The sequence below is a fragment of the Bombina bombina genome, chromosome 1 (genome assembly GCF_027579735.1).
Source record: "Bombina bombina isolate aBomBom1 chromosome 1, aBomBom1.pri, whole genome shotgun sequence".
Classification (NCBI taxonomy): Eukaryota; Metazoa; Chordata; class Amphibia; order Anura; family Bombinatoridae; genus Bombina; species Bombina bombina.
This window is the reverse complement of record NC_069499.1, coordinates 987,796,857-987,815,028: the sequence shown is the minus strand read 5'-3', so window position 1 is coordinate 987,815,028 and position 18,172 is coordinate 987,796,857. Positions and strand designations below refer to the sequence as shown.

The following is an 18,172-nucleotide window of genomic DNA, read 5'->3' as shown; positions in this document are numbered from 1 at the left end:
TCAAACCAATAGCATACAAAAACAAACAAACAAACAAACTTTTTGGTGTTCCTACTAAACATAAAATGTATTTAAATTCAGACAATCTGACATGGTAAACTTATATGTAAAGTCCACTGAGTATGCAGATTTAAATATAGAAGTAAACATCGTTAGGGTTTTGTAGCAATATTCATAACCACAGAAATTAAATATTATTAGTGTTGTGCAACGATATACATAAACTTCTTTATTTGAATTAGTGGGGCCTGACTATGCTGATACAAAGGAAAGGCTTATAGTTCAGCCAATACCCGTAGCTAAGTGGGTCCTACACTGCTTCCAGCAGCGGTGTATCTTGTAAGTACAGCAACGAAGTGATCTCTGCAAGTCCATGTCCTGCTTCTTTTTTGTGAGTCTCTTGTCCACATTGACAGACCTGTCCAGTTCGAGTTTGGTGGCTAGTTGTGCAGGCATGATTTTAACATTATATGTATGGTAATCATGCGAGCCTCCACGTATAATGAAACACAAATATTGTGAGCTGAGAGATACCTCCTCCGCCACCGCTGGGTTAAAAGTGATGTTGGTGTCTTTCTCTTCAATTCTGGATCTGGGGTCTGTGTCTAGAACAGTTGCTGGAGAAGACATGGGTACTACGACAAGCTCCAACAGGTTCAAGCATGGGGGAGTTATCCCAGTCTCCGATGATGTTGCCTCCTCATCGCTCTGTGAAGAAGCTGAGGTTGTGAGGCCGTTGTCTGTCCCCCAGGTATAGGATCTGGTAGTAGTTGCCAAAGACTGTGCGGTAGGTCCATGCTGACTGGGTATAGAGTTCTTAAGGTGGGAAGATTTCTCTGGTATTCTCACCATTGTGCAGAGATCCATGCAGGATGATAGAAGTCTATCCAGCCTAGGTAAGAGCATGGCCTTTATTTCAGCAAGGATGTAGTTGTCGGCGCTTGCTTCTTTGCTGGTGGACAATTACATTGCGTAGGGTCAGGAAGGAGAATAGTAATATGTATATACGAAACTATATACAGCGTGGCAGCAGAGCAAACGCCGCAGCGCCAGATAGCCTTCTCAGTTTTCTGATGCGACCGGGGGCTAGGGCTGATGGAGCGCCCTACAAACTTGTAGTATCAACTGGCGATGACCAGAGCAGGGTCTCCCAGTAAGATGTATGATGTGGGGGTCTGGATTGTCTCTAAATATTTCGAGAAAGGCGACTTATTTGGCTGATGATAGCGGAGCTCATGTAGCTTGCTTCCATCCAGAAGTCCCGCCCACCGGAAGTCCCAAATTTTATTTTTTTAATCAATTTTTCAAAAAATAATTTTAATAATATATTTTTTTTATAATCTCTATTTACTACAAATATATTATATCAATGTAATAAATGTAATAATCTTCTAGCAACACCTCCAAATAATATGTTGTATATAGCAGGGTTATAATATAATTTAATTAATAATTATTTGTTAATATAACCTCCAATTAAAATGCATATACAAAACATTTAAAATCAATATTTATTCCTAAATTCCTTAGATTAGTTAAAATTTATTAACACATTGAATTATATTTATAGAAACCATATTATGAATCAAATGATACACACTTATGCTGTTACAATATTCTATACAAAGATCATAAAAAAGATACCTTTACAATTTACCTTATTCACAATGAATTGCATTAAAATACCCCAATAAAATACCAGAGTATGGACTGTTAACTTAACAATGCTTAGTTAGACAATATAACAAAATACATTAACATCCAATTGATATGCCAATTTATCTGAACTGAAATAACCTCTTATTTAACTATAATTAAGGCAAATTCTAAAATATATAGTTGCAAATATAAATTACTTAGCACTAAATATTACTAGTTTTAAACTACACAGGACTATGAACACACGCTTAAAATACAAAGTATGCTCTTAAAATTTACCAGCTGTAATCTAACTATAGCCTTAGAATGGGCAATATCTCAGAGAAGGACTCAGACTATCACCTCTAACATTCTTAACATCTGATCTTTTTATAGAAAACCGCCAACATTAACTTGAATCTTGAATCTTTATGTGTCTTTTGTTGGTCATTAAGATTATAGTATTACTGTCCATCCTGATTTCTACCTTTTAGTAGATGAATGATGTGAAATATCTTGCCAGATTAACTTATAGAGTCATTGAGCCTGAGAGAAAAAGCTTGATGGCAGATTTTTAGCCGATCCTAGATCTATAGTAATGACTTACGATGCTTATCTGTTGTAGACCATAGAAGTTAATGTCCAATGTAACAGAGCTTATTATACTGCCATCCATAATATAGACAACTCCTGTAGCAATGAGGTGGTTAGGATAGTGCACATGGGAGAGTCTCTTAGCATTCCAACATTGTGAAACCTTCACTCCGCTTGTCTATAGCTCCATGTTGGGAAGCCTCACCAAGCCCGGTTTGAATTCCACCTCACCTTCCTTCATGACGGCCAGTCTTAGATCCTCCAACTCCCACAAAGGTATCTCTGCCCCATGGTTGGCAGGGCTAACCGCCAGATGCTGCAATACGGTTGTGTTAGAGATGGGTGTATATCAAGTGTCAGTAACTTTTTCTCACTGACCTTTTCTCGTCCCCCATAGAAATAGCGTTGGCATGAACAGGTAATGTGGTGAGCATTGACCGAAGTTCATATTCAAGCTGCCAGAAATGTTGTGCAATCAGATCCCTAGCAGTTTGTTCCCATGCTTCAATGGCCTCCATATTGCATTTCATCATACACCGTTGCCAGCAAGAGTAACTTAATCCACATTAGATAGCCTTATTTATTAAAAAGTCCATTCAGTAGTAGTCTTGGATCTATTTATCAATTGATCTTACAGTGCCTTGTGGGTTGTCACAGTTTAATAACGACAAGGAGATGCTGGATCCCTGCCGGGGGTTGAGTTATAAGCAGCAATCTGTGAATTGTTCCAATAGATTGAGTTGGGCTATAAATCCATAAAATAATGGTATCCTCTGAAAGGGCTTTCTCTGCTGTTTGATATAAATTGTAAATAAGACTTGATGGAGCATTAAAGTGAACTTTATATACAGATTGATGCAATGAGAAGGAGCAGCAAACAAGCAACCCGGACGTTCGCCCCATAAATTATGTTTTTATTTAAAATATTTTAAGAAATATTTAGAAGTTATAATCCAAATTTGGAAGTTAAGGATACCCTGTGTAGTGCAGTAGCAGAGCAAGTTTACCAGTCAAAATAATTATTTAAATTAATAACTGTTTTACCGTGATGGAATGCCTGATTCTCTCCTAATTAAAATGCATTAAGAAGAAGTGAAAAGCTTAATAAAGCACAGGGTGAGCAGTAGGAGGGAGCTAGTGTTTAGGCAGAAAGGTCTAAAAAAATATATTAACAAGAAACACATGTTACTGGAACCCTCCTACGGAGATCACAAGCTTGAAAGGCTCAGTCTGCAGATAGAGGAATTCAACTCGCTAGCAAACATGCAGACTCTATTTACTGCCTTGCAAGGTCTTCTACTCCTGTCACCTATTGTCACTGTAGCTTGTCCTAGCCGATGTCTATGCTTCAAGACAACTGTGAGGTGCATGCATCTGATGCTGGACAGCATTCCAGAAGTCCCAGTACAGACCAGTATACTGTGAGTCCATTTGCTATAGTTTTTAAGCCAAATCTTTTAGCTTCCTGTATATTTCTTCTTGCAAGTTTAATTTTATGTTTTGACTCAAGCAGTTTTTGTAGCCACTTTTCTCTCTATGACACATTTTATAGTTCTAAAATTATTTTTAATGGGCATGCTAATGCAAAAGTTTAAGCATTCAGGGCTAGAATACAAGTTGAGTCCTAATTTATCACTCCCCTGCAAACAGGCAAAATTACAAGTGGCTAGTGATTTGATCTCTGGGTAATTTTATAAATATGCCCCAAATGCCCCCCCCCCCCCCCCCAAAAAAAAAAAAAAATTAAAAAAAATAAATACAGTGTAGTGTATTTTATTAAAAAAATAAAAATTGTATCATTTTTATTTTTTAATAAATTTACTGTACTAGGCAGTATTTTGGGGGTAAAGTTGGCAGGTGTGGGTTGTTAGAAAAAAAAACGGCACTGAAAAGTGACTTTACATAGTGGTCTATGGGAACGGTATGTTCCCTGTAAATATATATGTATATGCTTATATACATATACATTTATGTGTTAATATGTGCATATACACATATTAACACAAATATATATGTATATAATTACATACATATATATATTTATATTTGCTGCAATTGTTGTGCTACTTACTCCCTTCGATTCACTTTGGTTCCGATGCCTTCTCTGAATGCATCAGAACGAGGCTCCCATTGTAGCCTATGGAAGTGCACTCTCGTAAGCGCAATACTTTCTAGCAATGTGAGCATGCGCTTGCGTTTGCATTGCACTTAACTTGGAATACCAGTGCACATAAGCGTGCGCTGATATTTCTCAGTACAGTGCTAATGTAATTTGTGCTCAAGTGATATTTAGCGCTCCACTTGTAATCTGGCTCTTAATAATTTGCACTAGGGACTTAAAGGGACACTGAACCCACATTTTTTCTTTTGTGATTCATGATAGAACATGCAATTTTAAGCAACTTTCTAATTTACTCCTAATATCAATTTTTCTTCGTTCTCTTACTATCATTATTTGAAAAAGAAGGCATCTAAGCTTCTTTTTGTTTCAGACCTCTGGACAGCACTTTTTTATTGGTGGATTAATTTATCCACCAATCAGCAAGAACAACCCAGGTTGTTCACCAAAAATGTGCCGGCATCTAAACTTACATTCTTGCATTTCAAATAAAGATACCAAGAGAATGAAGAAAATTTGATAATAGGAGTAAATTAGAAAGTTGCTTAAAATTTCATGCTCTATCTGAATCACAAAAGAAAAAAATTGGGTTCAGTGTCCCTTTTAAGCATTCTGTGTATTTAAAAGTGCAAACAAATGCTCTGTTAAAGCATTTTATTATTTGCATAAAGCCGTGTGTTTAACCCTTTGCAAATGAGTTAATCCCATAGTTAAATTCAGATCCAGAGCAGAAATGCACTACTGGGAGCTAGCTGAACACTCTAGGTGAGCCAACAGCAAGAGGCATATGTGCGTAGCCATCAATCAGCAGCTACCTCCCAATAGACCATTGCTTTTCCTCCACCTACATAGGTATGCTATTGAACAAAGTGAATGTGTTTATAGAAATAAAATGTAAAGTTTTAAAATTGACTGCTCTACCTGAACCATGAAAGTATTTTCATTATGATTTTTATGTCCTCTCAAAAGTGTTAAACACACAAAAGTAAAGTCCTAAGAATTGCAGCTTCTTATCAGAACACTGCCGGTGATTGGCTGCCTCAGGCAACTGCTTACCAGGCTTGCAACTTCCAAGCAAGACTTTACTGTTGTGTTTTAAAAGTCTTTGTGGGGGTTAAATGTTCAGTTTATGCAATTCACTAATTGTTTTGCATTCAAATGTCCTTTAACCCAAACAATATTTTACCATTACTATCTTTCCTAGTACTTGGAGCTGCCAATTGCAAATGACAAAGGTGATAAATAACCTGATAACTAATTGTCTTGTTTTGGAAAGTACCAAATCATTTGCATGTTTGAGCCATTGTACTCGGATCAACACCTGCATAGCAATAGCACTCCCTCCTATCTCCCTAGTGATCATCATAAAGTATTTGAGCTAAAGCATCAGAGCTGAAATTCCCATAAGTTTTATGCTCTTTTGCTCAGCAAACATGAATATATGAATGTATTCTGGAAAAATACATGTTGATTACAGCTTGGAGCCACCGAGCCAAGCACTTAGAAGAATCTATGACGTATAGTGGCTGCAAATGTGTACTTGGCCCATTCAAACTCCTTGCTGATTTTAAGCCAAGCAGATGTGATCAGTTTATCTCCTGTAATACCCCAATTATAATTTGTGTGATTATTCAGAACTGGGTGAATTAAGCAAACGTTTTATATTTCCTAATGTGCCAGCACTCCAAGTGCAAGTTCTCTGCAGGAGGCACAATCTTGTATATTAGGGTTTTATGTGTATCCAATGTCAAAAGATTTGCTTTAATGCAAGAGTTTAAGTTCTCAATCAGATATTAAAAGTAAATTCTAAAACCAAATTTCCCTATCAATTTAGACATCGGGGTAGATTTAACAACCAGCGGATGCTGCAATCTACCCCCGTAGTTTCCAGATCGCAGGAAACAAGAGTTAAGAAACAGCGGTCATAAGACCGCTGCTCCTTAACTCGTCCGCCACCTCTGAGGCGGTGGACAGCAATCATCCCGATCGGATATGATCGGGATGATTGACACCCCCTGCCTGCTGCCGATTGGCCGCATATCTGGAGGAGGCGGCATTGCACAAGCATTTCACTAGAAATGTTTGTGCAATGTTAAATGCCGACAGCCTATGCTGTTGGCATTTAGCGATGTCGGGCAGACGTGATCGCTACAGCGGATCATGTTCGTCTGACATTTTAATAAATCGGCCCCATTGCTTTATATTAAATACTGTGGGGTATGGGAGATTTTAATCTAAAAATTCCCATGACTTTAAACATTCAATTGGGAACTTAAATTCTGGCATTAAAGTTTGAGACTGGTTGTTTTCCGTTTAATTTTTATTTAATTTTATTATTATATGGGTGCGTGCGTGGTGTGTGTAACATTCTATAGCAGCAGTGTTTCTATAGTGTATGTGTGTGTCTGACTTCCATTTCTATATATTCATGCCACAAAAAAACCAATGCAGTTTGTCACTGTCCTTCAGGCTATAGTCTCATACAGATTAATAAATGGGAATTAACTCACACAATCCTCTGTTGCCAGATTGTTACTGAGCAGAATATGTATCAAAGTAAAGGACTTTTTAAACCTCTATATCCCAGCAACTACTGCTCATTTGTCGCCAACATCCCTTCTAGACAGTAAAATTCATCTGCATGCTAAATGTTGTAAATATTGGTACACTAGTTTTTGCTGTAGGTTAGGATAATCTTTTTTTTTCATGAAAAAGGTAAATTCCCCTGTTTATTAAAGGACCACTAAAAACAGTCAAATAACATAATCAACACATGCATAATAAATAGACAATGCAAAAGCACTTTGTTTGAATTTTACATTATTACTTTTGTTTCTGACAAATTTCAGTTTGTTTTATTTTCCTTCCTACTACATCATGTGGAAGCCATCAGTCAATTACAAAATGCATATACATATTCTTTGAATCTTGCACATGCTCAATAGTCCTTTAACAGTATTTAAAAGCTCCAAAATTAGGGGGGCGTGTCCTGGAGGCAGCCGTGATTGGCAGCAAAATTGAATGCAGAGTAAACCGGGCTAGTAAATTTGCCGTTTTACAGCTATCTCCAGCAAAATAATCCAATGAGACCAGCTTAGATCGATTCTGTAAGATATCCTGAGCTAAATGGTATTTTCAGTGGGTTCCTCTTGCTACGAAGTCCAGGTCTTTGGGACCTCCGGTAGCACATAAGTGTGCAGGCCTTCAGCGCCCCCCCCTCGTGCCAGGGCTTATTGGCACAATTCTCCTCAGTGCAAGCTACAGGAATGAAGCTCTCTAAATACTCACTCGAACATGGAGGGAGACAGCTATATGACAATACTTATTTCGCTAACCGAATTTGGAAATCAAATGAACACATGTTTTGGTCAGCTAAAAATTCTGGTGGAAACGCAATACAAAGAGGGAGATGTAGATATGCCTAATGTGATTGAGGAGAAAGATCTTGACAAGCCACACACTACAAAGCAGCTGAATATACTAAGCCCTATCAGGGAGGTAATCCATCACGGAGTGTGGCGAGACCTCTCCAACACTATTCTAGATCCTTGACAGACTGCCTACCTACGACTTCATCTACACTGAGCTGCTTGCACTACATCTCTGGAGTACCGGGTGTATGAAAACTTGACGTGGGTCGAATGCTTTACAAGCAGTTAAGAATTACAGAGACAGTATTATATAATCCTGTTGTGTTTCCCTTGGGTATAGGCTGATAGATTTATGTACTTTCATCTCTACAGCTGGATTTCAGGGTATAGCACTTATACTTGTAGAGAAACAACAACAAACTTAACCCACAAGATCTGAAGCCAGCTATGCACCACTGATAAAAATTGTCAAATGACACTTCTTAGTGCAGCACATGTGTGAATTAGATCACTTATTTAAAAGCTGAGCAGATTGTTCAGTCAGATATTGTGACATCTTTGTGTCTGTGTGAGTAACATGACCCTACGATCTACATACCACATGGCTTGACACTAAAGCGGATTTTATAATACGCTGTTTAACCTAATCTAATGTTGATACCTTTGTTGTGGAGATCTCTAAATCCTATGCTTTCAACTATTTCTTCCTTTAAATGTGCAGATTGCATTGAATTTGTTGAATGAGTGTTTTAGCAACTAGGGCTCTACAGCAGCTGGAGTCTTTCTTATATATTCCAAACACACTACCCAAGCCGCTGCAGATCCGGAACAAACCCTGACATCATGGTTGGAGCGGAGGTGAACTAAACCAATAGTAAGGCAGCGGGGGTGCTGGCTATAAAACGGCCAATGAAGCTGTGTAAAGATTCAAAGATAAAGAAAGTGCAGCCGCACTAAAAGAGGAATCAGAGGGCTGAGTAAAAAATTATTTTCTTTATTGTAAATCCATTTAAAAGTAGTACAAGGCTAACAAACGCCCTGATTAGTTTCATGCTCCATTGAGCACTTAATCATAGGGAAAGTTTACTAGGCGCACACTCCCTATTTAAAGGGAAAGAGCACCTAATAATCAATTAAAAACAATACAAAAGTATCTACAATCTATACAAAAGATATCTTAAATACAAATGCTATGACATAAGAAAGTATAAACAATAGAAGACATAAGCATCAGTTATATAACAAAACTTATTCAAAATATATAAAGTATGTTAATTATGAAGCAAGACTTCTAATATGCAATCCTCTATTGTGCCCATAACATCACTATAAATGTAAAAATAGAGAATACATATACCCATACACCACTACAAGTGCACTAATTAAAAATGTAATATAGTTCTTGTTTAAATAATAACTTATATCTATCACCTCCCCTAGGGGGAGACATTACTCGATCAATGACCTGAACCCTCATATTGAAAGTGTTAGTCATATGAATCAAATTAAAATGCCTGGCCACTGCAGATTCTTTAACATACTCTCTAGTGTCCCTTATATGCTCCCTAATCCTAGATCTTAATTCTCTGGTTGTTTGACCTGTATATTGCAATGAACAAAGTTTACACTCAAGGAGATAAACTACAAAGGAAGCCCTACAGTTAGCATAAAATGTATGTATAAATTCTTCACCCTTGACGGTGCTCCTAAAACGATTCCCCACATGTAAGAAGCCACAGGTGACACATGAACCATGGCCGCACCTATATGTCCCTTTCTTTTTAATCCAATTGTTTCTATCGGTATGATCAGAACAAACTAGACTAGGGGATAATCTAGAGGACAATGTAGAAGGTCTTTTGGGCACAAATTTACAAGCATCAATATAGGATCTAAGAGTAGCATCCTCCTCAAGTAAATGAAGATTCTTTTTCACAATAGAATATACCTGATAAAATTGACTTGAGTACTCTGTCAAAAAGACCACCGTTACCTGGGATATAGGATCCTTTCTCCTTGATCCCTGAATTAACTCAAACTGAGACTTATTCCTTATTTCATTATATTTTTGGTTAAGCAGTTGCTAAGCATAACCCCTCATTTTTAGGCGTTCAATTAATGCTTTAGCTTGCTGTTCAAATAATTCACTAGAGTTGGTGTTTCTACGTAGACGCATAAACTGACCCCTGGGAATTGATCGCACTAAATGTGGCGGATGACATGACTTCGCATGTAGAATAGTGTTCCCAGCTGTCGGCTTACGGAACGTGTCACTTATAACAACACCCTTATCAACATCTCCTTTCAAAGTCAAATCAAGAAAGTTAGCTATGTCTCACCTACAAACTTGAGATTAAGTTAATTTTGACTAAGATATGCCATGAAACCAATATGATCAAATGGCTCCCTGACAACAAAAATCAAGTCATCTATGAAACGCATATAAAACACAATCTGTTCCTTAAAGGGATTCTGTTCAGTATATAAATACAAATTCTCCCACCAACCCACATACAGATTTGCGAACGAAGGGGCAAACTTTGCCCCCATCGCCGTTCCGCAAATCTATATGTTAAACTTGTTGTCGAACATGAAAAAAATATGTTTTATGATAAAAATTCAATGATTTCACATAAAACCAACTTAATCTCTTCTGAAAACCTGGTGTACATATCAAAAAAATATCTCATAGCTTGAATACCAAAAAGGTGGGGTATACTAGAGTATAATGCAGTGGCATCTACCACTACCCATCTGAACTCCGGTTCCCACCTAAATTTTTTAAGCAATTGTAAGAGGTGAGTGGAGTCCCTTAGATAACTCTTCAGACCCCTCACCAGGGGTTGCAGAATTGAGTCAACCCACTCAGAAGTGGGTTCAAACAATGACCCAATCCCCGAGACAATAGGATGTCCCGGGGGTTGGGTCATACTTTTGTGAGTTTTAGGTAAGTAATGAAATATTGGAATCCGAGGATTCTCCGGAACCAATGACCCAATCTGGTCCCTGGTGAGGAGTCCAACAGTAACAGTCTGCTCAAGTATTCTCTGCAGTTTTGACTTAAACAGAAATGTAGGATTAGAACTAAGTTTTCTGTAAGTGTGACAATCACTGAGTTGTAGAAAAGAAGAGGCGGATCCATCCAATACTTCCAAAACACTGTGAATTTATTGTAGCAATTTTCTTTCACAAACAATTGTTGCAAAAAACTTCAGAGACACACACTTAAAACCATAGGAGCTGATGTGAGGTCCGGTTTCAGTCTTACATGTTTCGGCGGATCCTGACCGCCTTAATCATAGACCATGGAGTCAGACCATGAAGTCAACAATTTGTGAAAGAAAATTGCTACAATAAATTCACAGTGTTTTGGAAGTATTGGATGGATCTGCCTCTTCTTTTCTACTTCATGTAACTTGCAAACAGGAAGGAGTTTGCTCTCAGGATCACATCCCAAATTGGAAGGCAGCATCAGGTGCAGTTGTGACCGGGCGAGCTGTGAAATTTGGGACACAACAGGAACCGCGACTGTGGAGGTTGCAAGCGGACACTCTACACCAGGTAAGACCTCTTCCTTCTGCTTTGAAAGGAGTCAGATCCGGGAGGACAGACCAAGTGAGGCTGCCGCATGAAGAGCGGGGTGAGTGAGAGTGTATTTAACCGCATTTAGCAACCTGTACCTGTAGTTCATATAAAGCTTGCTATATAAAAAAGGGGAAAACACACTGCACCTCATGTACTTGTGGCTAAGGGACTAAAGACATTGCACAGGGCAAACCTGGTTTTGCCATTTTTTCAGAAAATCACTGAGTTGTCTGATATTCTCCAGAACATAGTCATCCTTATTAAGGATGACTACATTCCCACCCTTGTCCGAATTTCTAATAACAACATTTTTGTTGTTCTCGAGTGTCATTAGGGCAACTCTCTCTTTATGAGTCAAATTAAATGTTTTTTTCTTTTGTTTTATAGAATCCTCTAAAGCTATATTCTCCCTCTCCACTTTCTTCTGATATAGGTTTAGCTCTGGACCTCTAAATTGAATTGGATAAAAGCTGGAGGCTTCCATTCCAAATTCACTCTCCATACCCCTAAGATTTTCTAATGTGAAGTTTAATTGTAAATTAGTACATATATAATTTACTTCACCAATCCTATTACAATTACCTTCGTCGTGTATATTATCTATGTATATTATCTATGGGTAAACTATTATCCTGCACTGAAAAAACCTCTTCAAAGTTAACTTCTTTATAAATTTATAAACATCCAAGAGTGTCTTGAATGCAGAAAAGGTGTTAGTGGGTGCAAAACCAAGTCCCCTAGACAATAAAGAAATCTGTTCCGCTGTTAAAGTGGTATCAGAGATATTAAGAACAGTTAGTCCTTCTTGTTCACTTTTGGTTTTCTCCCCGACTTTCTTCATTCTTCTCCCAGCTCTTGTTTTTTTCCTAAAGGGTCTACTGATTGTTATTTAACCTTAGGACGAACTACCATTTCTTCCTCATCTGAATCTCCCTCATCACCGCCATCAGGTACCTGCAAAGACAAGAAAGAGCAAGAGAAAAGAGAAGAAGAGGAAAGCAAAGAAGAAGAAGAAGAAGAGGTGGAAAAAGAAAGAGGTACAGACTCTCCACTACCATCAGAAAAATTGGATTCCTTATCTGAATTTTCTGTAGCGGAAAAAACAACTCTACGTTTATTATTCTTTTTCAAAATACTGTAGACTTAGGGGCCATATTCAGGACTTCCTCTGTATCTTTGTCATTCTTCTTACTGTCTTGTTTATTCGAGGGTGTGTTCTTGTGATTTTTACCAGAACCCTTCTTGAAATATCTCCCTTTTGGCCTGCGTTGAAATTGTGACCAGTTATAAACTTTATTGTTGGCATAGTCCTCAAGGTCATGACTAAATTTAGTGCCTTCCCTATCGGCCAATTCATCATCAGATTTTTTTTACTTTATTTTTCAGCACAGATTTGAATTCTTTATACTTTTCATCTGATTTAAATGCTTTAAGGTCACTTTTCACAGAAGTTATTTGATCTTTCAATTTATCCCTTTTAAAATTCTTACTCCTGTTAACAATGTCCATTAATTTTAATGAGCAAATGGTAAGGGCCTCGTTCCCTTCATCTGTTAATGCTGGGACCTCTAAGTCAAAAGAGGGGTATTTTTTAATGCGCAGTCCACAAGGGATTTTCTTATCATTTATATAGTGGTCAAAAGAGACCACATCCCACATTAATCGAAGATCATTGAGCAAAAGTTTTTCCAACCAAAAAAAGAGACTCTTTAGAGTATTGTTAGTCCCTCCTGGGGTGTCACCCATAGTGAACATTTTCTCAAAGAAGCTTTTCCTATACTCCATAATAAAAATAGATCTGTTAAAGCTCATATTTTCTTCCTCCACAGCAAATGTAGTAAGATTAGCCAAAAAACGTACCAGGTGAAAAATATGGCCCTATATAATATATGTAAACACCATAAATGGTGTGTATAAAAAACCTGAAACCTCTTGCCCAAACAGTAACCACAAATAATTATTTTTACACCTCCACTCAAAGCAAACTCAAAAATGACCAACAGTCCATAGACTACAATTGCATCGAGGTACTCACTGTGTGTATTATAAATTAGCGCTTGAAAAATGACTCCTTAATCCAACATATGGTTCATCAAAATGTTGGCAATATATACACAATTTGCATGAACTGTGGATTTGTGTATATATTGCCAACATTTTAATGAACCATTTTTAATATGGAGCATAGGAAAAGCTTCTTTAAGAAAATTTTCACTATGGGTGACACCCCAGGAGGGACTAACAATACTCTAAAGAGCCTCTGTTTTCTGTTGGAAAAACTTTTTCTCAATGATCTTCGATTAATGTGGGATGCGGTCTCTTTTGACCACTATATAAATGCTAAGAAAATCCCTCGTGGAATGCGCATTAAAAAATACCCCTCTTTTGACTTAGAGGTCCCAGCATTAACAGTTGAATGGAACGAGACCCTTACCATTTGCTCATTAAAATTAATGGACATTCTTAACAGGAGTAAGAATTTTAAAAGGGATACATTAAAAGTTCAAATAACTTCTGTGAAAAGTGACCTTAAAGCATTTAAATCAGATGAAAAGTATAAAGAATTCAAATCTGTGCTGAAAAATAAAGTAAACAAATCTGACGATGAATTGGCCGATAGGAAAGGCACTAAATTTAGTCGTGACCTTGAGGACTATGCCAACAATAAAGTTTAGAACGGGTCACAATTTCAACGCAGGGCAAAAGGGAGATATTTCAAGAAGGGTTCTGGTAAAAATCACAAGAAAACACCCTCAAATAAACAAGACTGTAAGAAGAATGACAAAGATACAGATGAAGTCCTGAATATGGCCCCTAAGTCTATTTTCAAAAAAAATAATAAACGTAGAGTTGTTTCTTACTCTACAGAAAATTCGGATCAGGAATCCAATTTTTCTGATGGCAGTCTGCACCTCTTTCTGTTTCCACCTCTTCTTCTTTGCTTTCCTCTTCTCTTTCCTCTTGCTCTTCCTGGTCTTTTATAAATAATAATAAGAGGATAGGCGCAGAGGTATTATTGGGCACACTTAGGATAAGAGTCTAGATAACAAGATAATTATCAGCTAAAGAGCTAAAGGATAAGATAATTGTTAAAATGTCATCAAAATAAAAAAATCCTAAATTAATGTTAACCACACATGGATATCAGAACAATTATAAATGCGATAGTTTAGAAATGAGGCTTACTAATAACTGTTAAACCTTTCTATGGGGGGTCTGTGAATTATATGTCCCAGACTGGTAGTTGTGTGTTTCAGAGTAACATATGTTAAAGGGACACTGAACCCAAATTTTTTCTTTCGTGATTCAGATAGAGCATGCAATTTTAAGCAACTTTCTAATTTACTCATATTATCAAATATTCTTAATTCTCTTGGCATCTTTATTTGAAATGCAAGAATGTAAGTTTAGATGCCAGCCTATTTTTGGTGAACAACCTGGGTTGTCCTTGCTGATTGGTGGATAAATTCATCCACCAATAAAAAAGTGCTGTCCAGAGTTCTGAACCAAGAAAAAGCTTAGATGCCTTCTTTTCAAATAAAGATAGCAAGAGAACGAAGAAAAATTGATAATAGGAGTAAATTAGAAAGTTGCTTAAAATGTTATGCTCTATCTGAATCACGAAAGAAAAAAATTGGGTTCAGTGTCCCTTTAATAGCAGATATCTCTATGTATTCATGTACAGAAGTCTCGTAAGCTCACGTAAGTCTTACTTATCATAAATCAAATAACAAATAGATAGGTTGTATCTAGTGTGGACATTATTAGGTATATAGCGGGTGGCAAGGAACCATCCCACTATATAAGAAAACAAAGAAAATTTAAAACTGTGTGTGTTAAGAGAGAAACACACATATGTTCTAATAGGTTATTACTGACTTCTCCAATATACCTGTGGGCACATAAGACCCAAAATACTATTAAATATAGATATAGTTAGAGTGCATATCGTAGTCCTTATTTAAGGGTTGCAGAAACGTGGACAGAAATAAAAGTAATGCAAGTAATATAAACCCCTCAATATAGGAGCGAATCACAGTACGCTCATGATTACCGTTAGCTAGGTATATATTAACATTATTTGCTGCCTGTAACTGCCTGTAAGTAGTTGCCCCAATTTTTTAAACTTAAAGGGACACTGAACCCAAATTTTTTCTTTCGTGATTCAGATAGAGCATGCAATTTTAAGCAACTTTCTAATATACTCCTATTATCAAATTTTCTTTATTCTCTTGGTATGTTTATTTGAAAAGCAAGAATGTAAGTTTAGATGCCGGCCCATTTTTGGTGAACAACCTGGGTTGTCCTTGCTGATTGGACAGCACCAATAAACAAGTGCTGTCCATGGTTCTGATCCAAAAATTTGCTGGCTCCTTAGCTTAGATGCCTTCTTTTTCTAATAAAGATAGAAAGAGAACGAATACAATTTTACAATAGGAGTAAATTAGAAAGTTGCTTAAAATTGCATGCTCTATCTGAATCATGAAAGAAAAAAATTGGGTTCAGTATCTCTTTAAACTAAAATCTATATTTGCCAATTAAGGCCAACAAATATAAGAGTATGGTTTGGAGATGCATACACATAAGTGCTAATGGGTTATTACTAACTTCTCCAATATACCTGTGGGTACATAAGACCCAAAATACTATTAATTATAGATATAGTTAGAGTGCATATCGTTAACTTTATTAAGGGCTGCACAGATGCGGACAACAATAAATGTAGTGGGAGTAATCGATAAACCCCTCAATATAGGAGCGAGTCACAGTGCACTCATCGTTACCATTAGCTAGATATATATTTATATTAGTTGCTGCCCGTAACTGCCCATAAGTGGTAACCCCAATGTAAATATAATAGAGTAAATTTAAACTAGATTCTATATTGCCAATTAAGGCCAACAAATATAAGAGTATGATTTGGAGAAGCAGTGCGAACGCCTGACGCGCGTTTCGCCTACTGCTTTGACAAACATAAGAAATAATATATGGTCTAGTATGGCATGAGGGTTAGGGGGGTCAGGGGGTCTCAGTTATTGGCTACTATTCCGATCTGACTGGTCAATCCAACTAAGAAGCTTTACGGGTCCACAGTGATTCCCACGGCTCCCACACAAGGCAGTAGTCATTTAATTGTCTGCGCTCTCTAAAGACAACATTTTCCATACTTTTAATATGGTTTACACAGTCTATTACTCCCTGCCACCTGGGGGGTTGGCTCTTTTTCCAATTTCTAGCTATAAGCAATTTAGTGGAAACGAGGATACATAAGAGTAAGCTTTGTTTTTTTTTGGAAAGTTTGTTAACTTTGAAGAGGTTTTATTCAGTGCAGGATAATATTTTACCCATAGATAATATACATGATGAAAGTAATTGTAATAGGATTGGTGAAGTAAATAATATATGTACTGTACTAATTTACAATTAGACCTCAGAGATAACATCACATTAGAAAATCTTAGGGGTATGGAGAGTGATTTTGGTATGGAAGATGGGGATATTCCTATCCCCACTAAACATTCCTCCAGCTTTTATCCAATTCAATTTAGAGGTCCAGAGCTAAACCTATATCAGAAGAAAGTGGAGAGGGAGATTATAGCTTTAGAGGATTCTATAAAACAAAAGAAAAAAACATGTAATTTGACTCATAAAGAGAGAGTTGCCCTAATGACACTTGAGAACAACAAAAATGTTGTTATTAGAAATAATGGTGATTATGTTCTGGAGAGTATCAGACAACTCAGTGATTGTCACACTTACAGAAAACTTAGTTCTAATGCTACATTTCTCTTGTTAAGTGTATCCAGTCCACGGATCATCCATTACTTGTGGGATATTCTCATTCCCAACAGGAAGTTGCAAGAGGACACCCACAGCAGAGCTGTAATATAGCTCCTCCCCTAACTGTCATAGCTAGTCATTCTCTTGCAACTCTCAACAAGCTAGGATGTTGTAGGAGAGAGTGGTTAAATATAGTTAGTTTATTTTCTTCAATCAAAAGTTTGTTATTTTTAAATAGTACCGGAGTTGTGCTATTTTATCTCAGGCAGTAAATAGAAGAAGAATCTGCCTGAGGTTTCTATGATCTTAGCAGGTTGTAACTAAGATCCATTGCTATTCTCACATATGTCTGAGGGGATTACACAGATGAGGTAACTTCAGCGAGAGAATGGCGTGCAGTTTATTCTGCTATCAGGTATGTGCAGTTATAATTTTTTCTAGAGATGGAAAACACTAGAAAATGCTGCTGATACCGGATTAATGTAAGTTAAGCCTGAATACAGTGATTTAATAACGACTGGTATCATGCTTACTCCCAGGGGTAATACCCTTATGATATTGCAATATAAACGTTTGCTGGCATGTTTAATCGTTTTTATATATGCATTGGTGATAAAACTTTATTTTGGGGCCTAGTTTTTTCCACATGGCTGGCTTAAATTTTGACTAGAAACAGTTTTACTGAGGCTTTCCACTGTTATAGTATAAAAGTTACAGTTGGTGTAGTTAAAATTACAAACTGTGACATCCAGCTTCCCTCAGGAGTCCCCTGTATGCTATAGGACATCTCTAAAGGGCTCAAAGGCTTTCCAAAGTCGTTTATTGGGGAAGGTAGGACCACAGCTTGCTGTGGCAGTTGGTTGTGACTGTTAAAAAAACAAAAACAAAACAAAAACAAAAAAAACCCTGTCTATTTCGTTTTTTTGATCCGTTTTTTGAACTAAGGGGTTAATCATCCATTTGCAAGTGGATGCAATGCTCTGCTAGCCTATTACATACACTGTAAAAATTTCGTTTGATTTACTGCATTTTTTCACTGTTTTTCAAATTCTGACAAAATTTGTTTCTCTTAAAGGCACAGTAC

At 37.1% G+C, this 18,172-nt stretch overlaps 1 protein-coding gene across 1 annotated transcript in view; it reads left to right on the top strand.

The window, feature by feature from the left end:
- Positions 1–3,485: 3,485 nt before the first annotated feature.
- The window catches only part of LOC128656086 (peroxidasin homolog), a 334,999-nt gene continuing 320,312 nt past the window's right edge, over positions 3,486–18,172 (top strand). Inside the window, exon 1 of the mRNA XM_053709815.1 lies at positions 3,486–3,653. Coding sequence (XP_053565790.1) covers positions 3,496–3,653 — 158 coding nt within the window. The 5' untranslated portion in view covers positions 3,486–3,495. The remainder of the gene's footprint in view (positions 3,654–18,172) is intronic.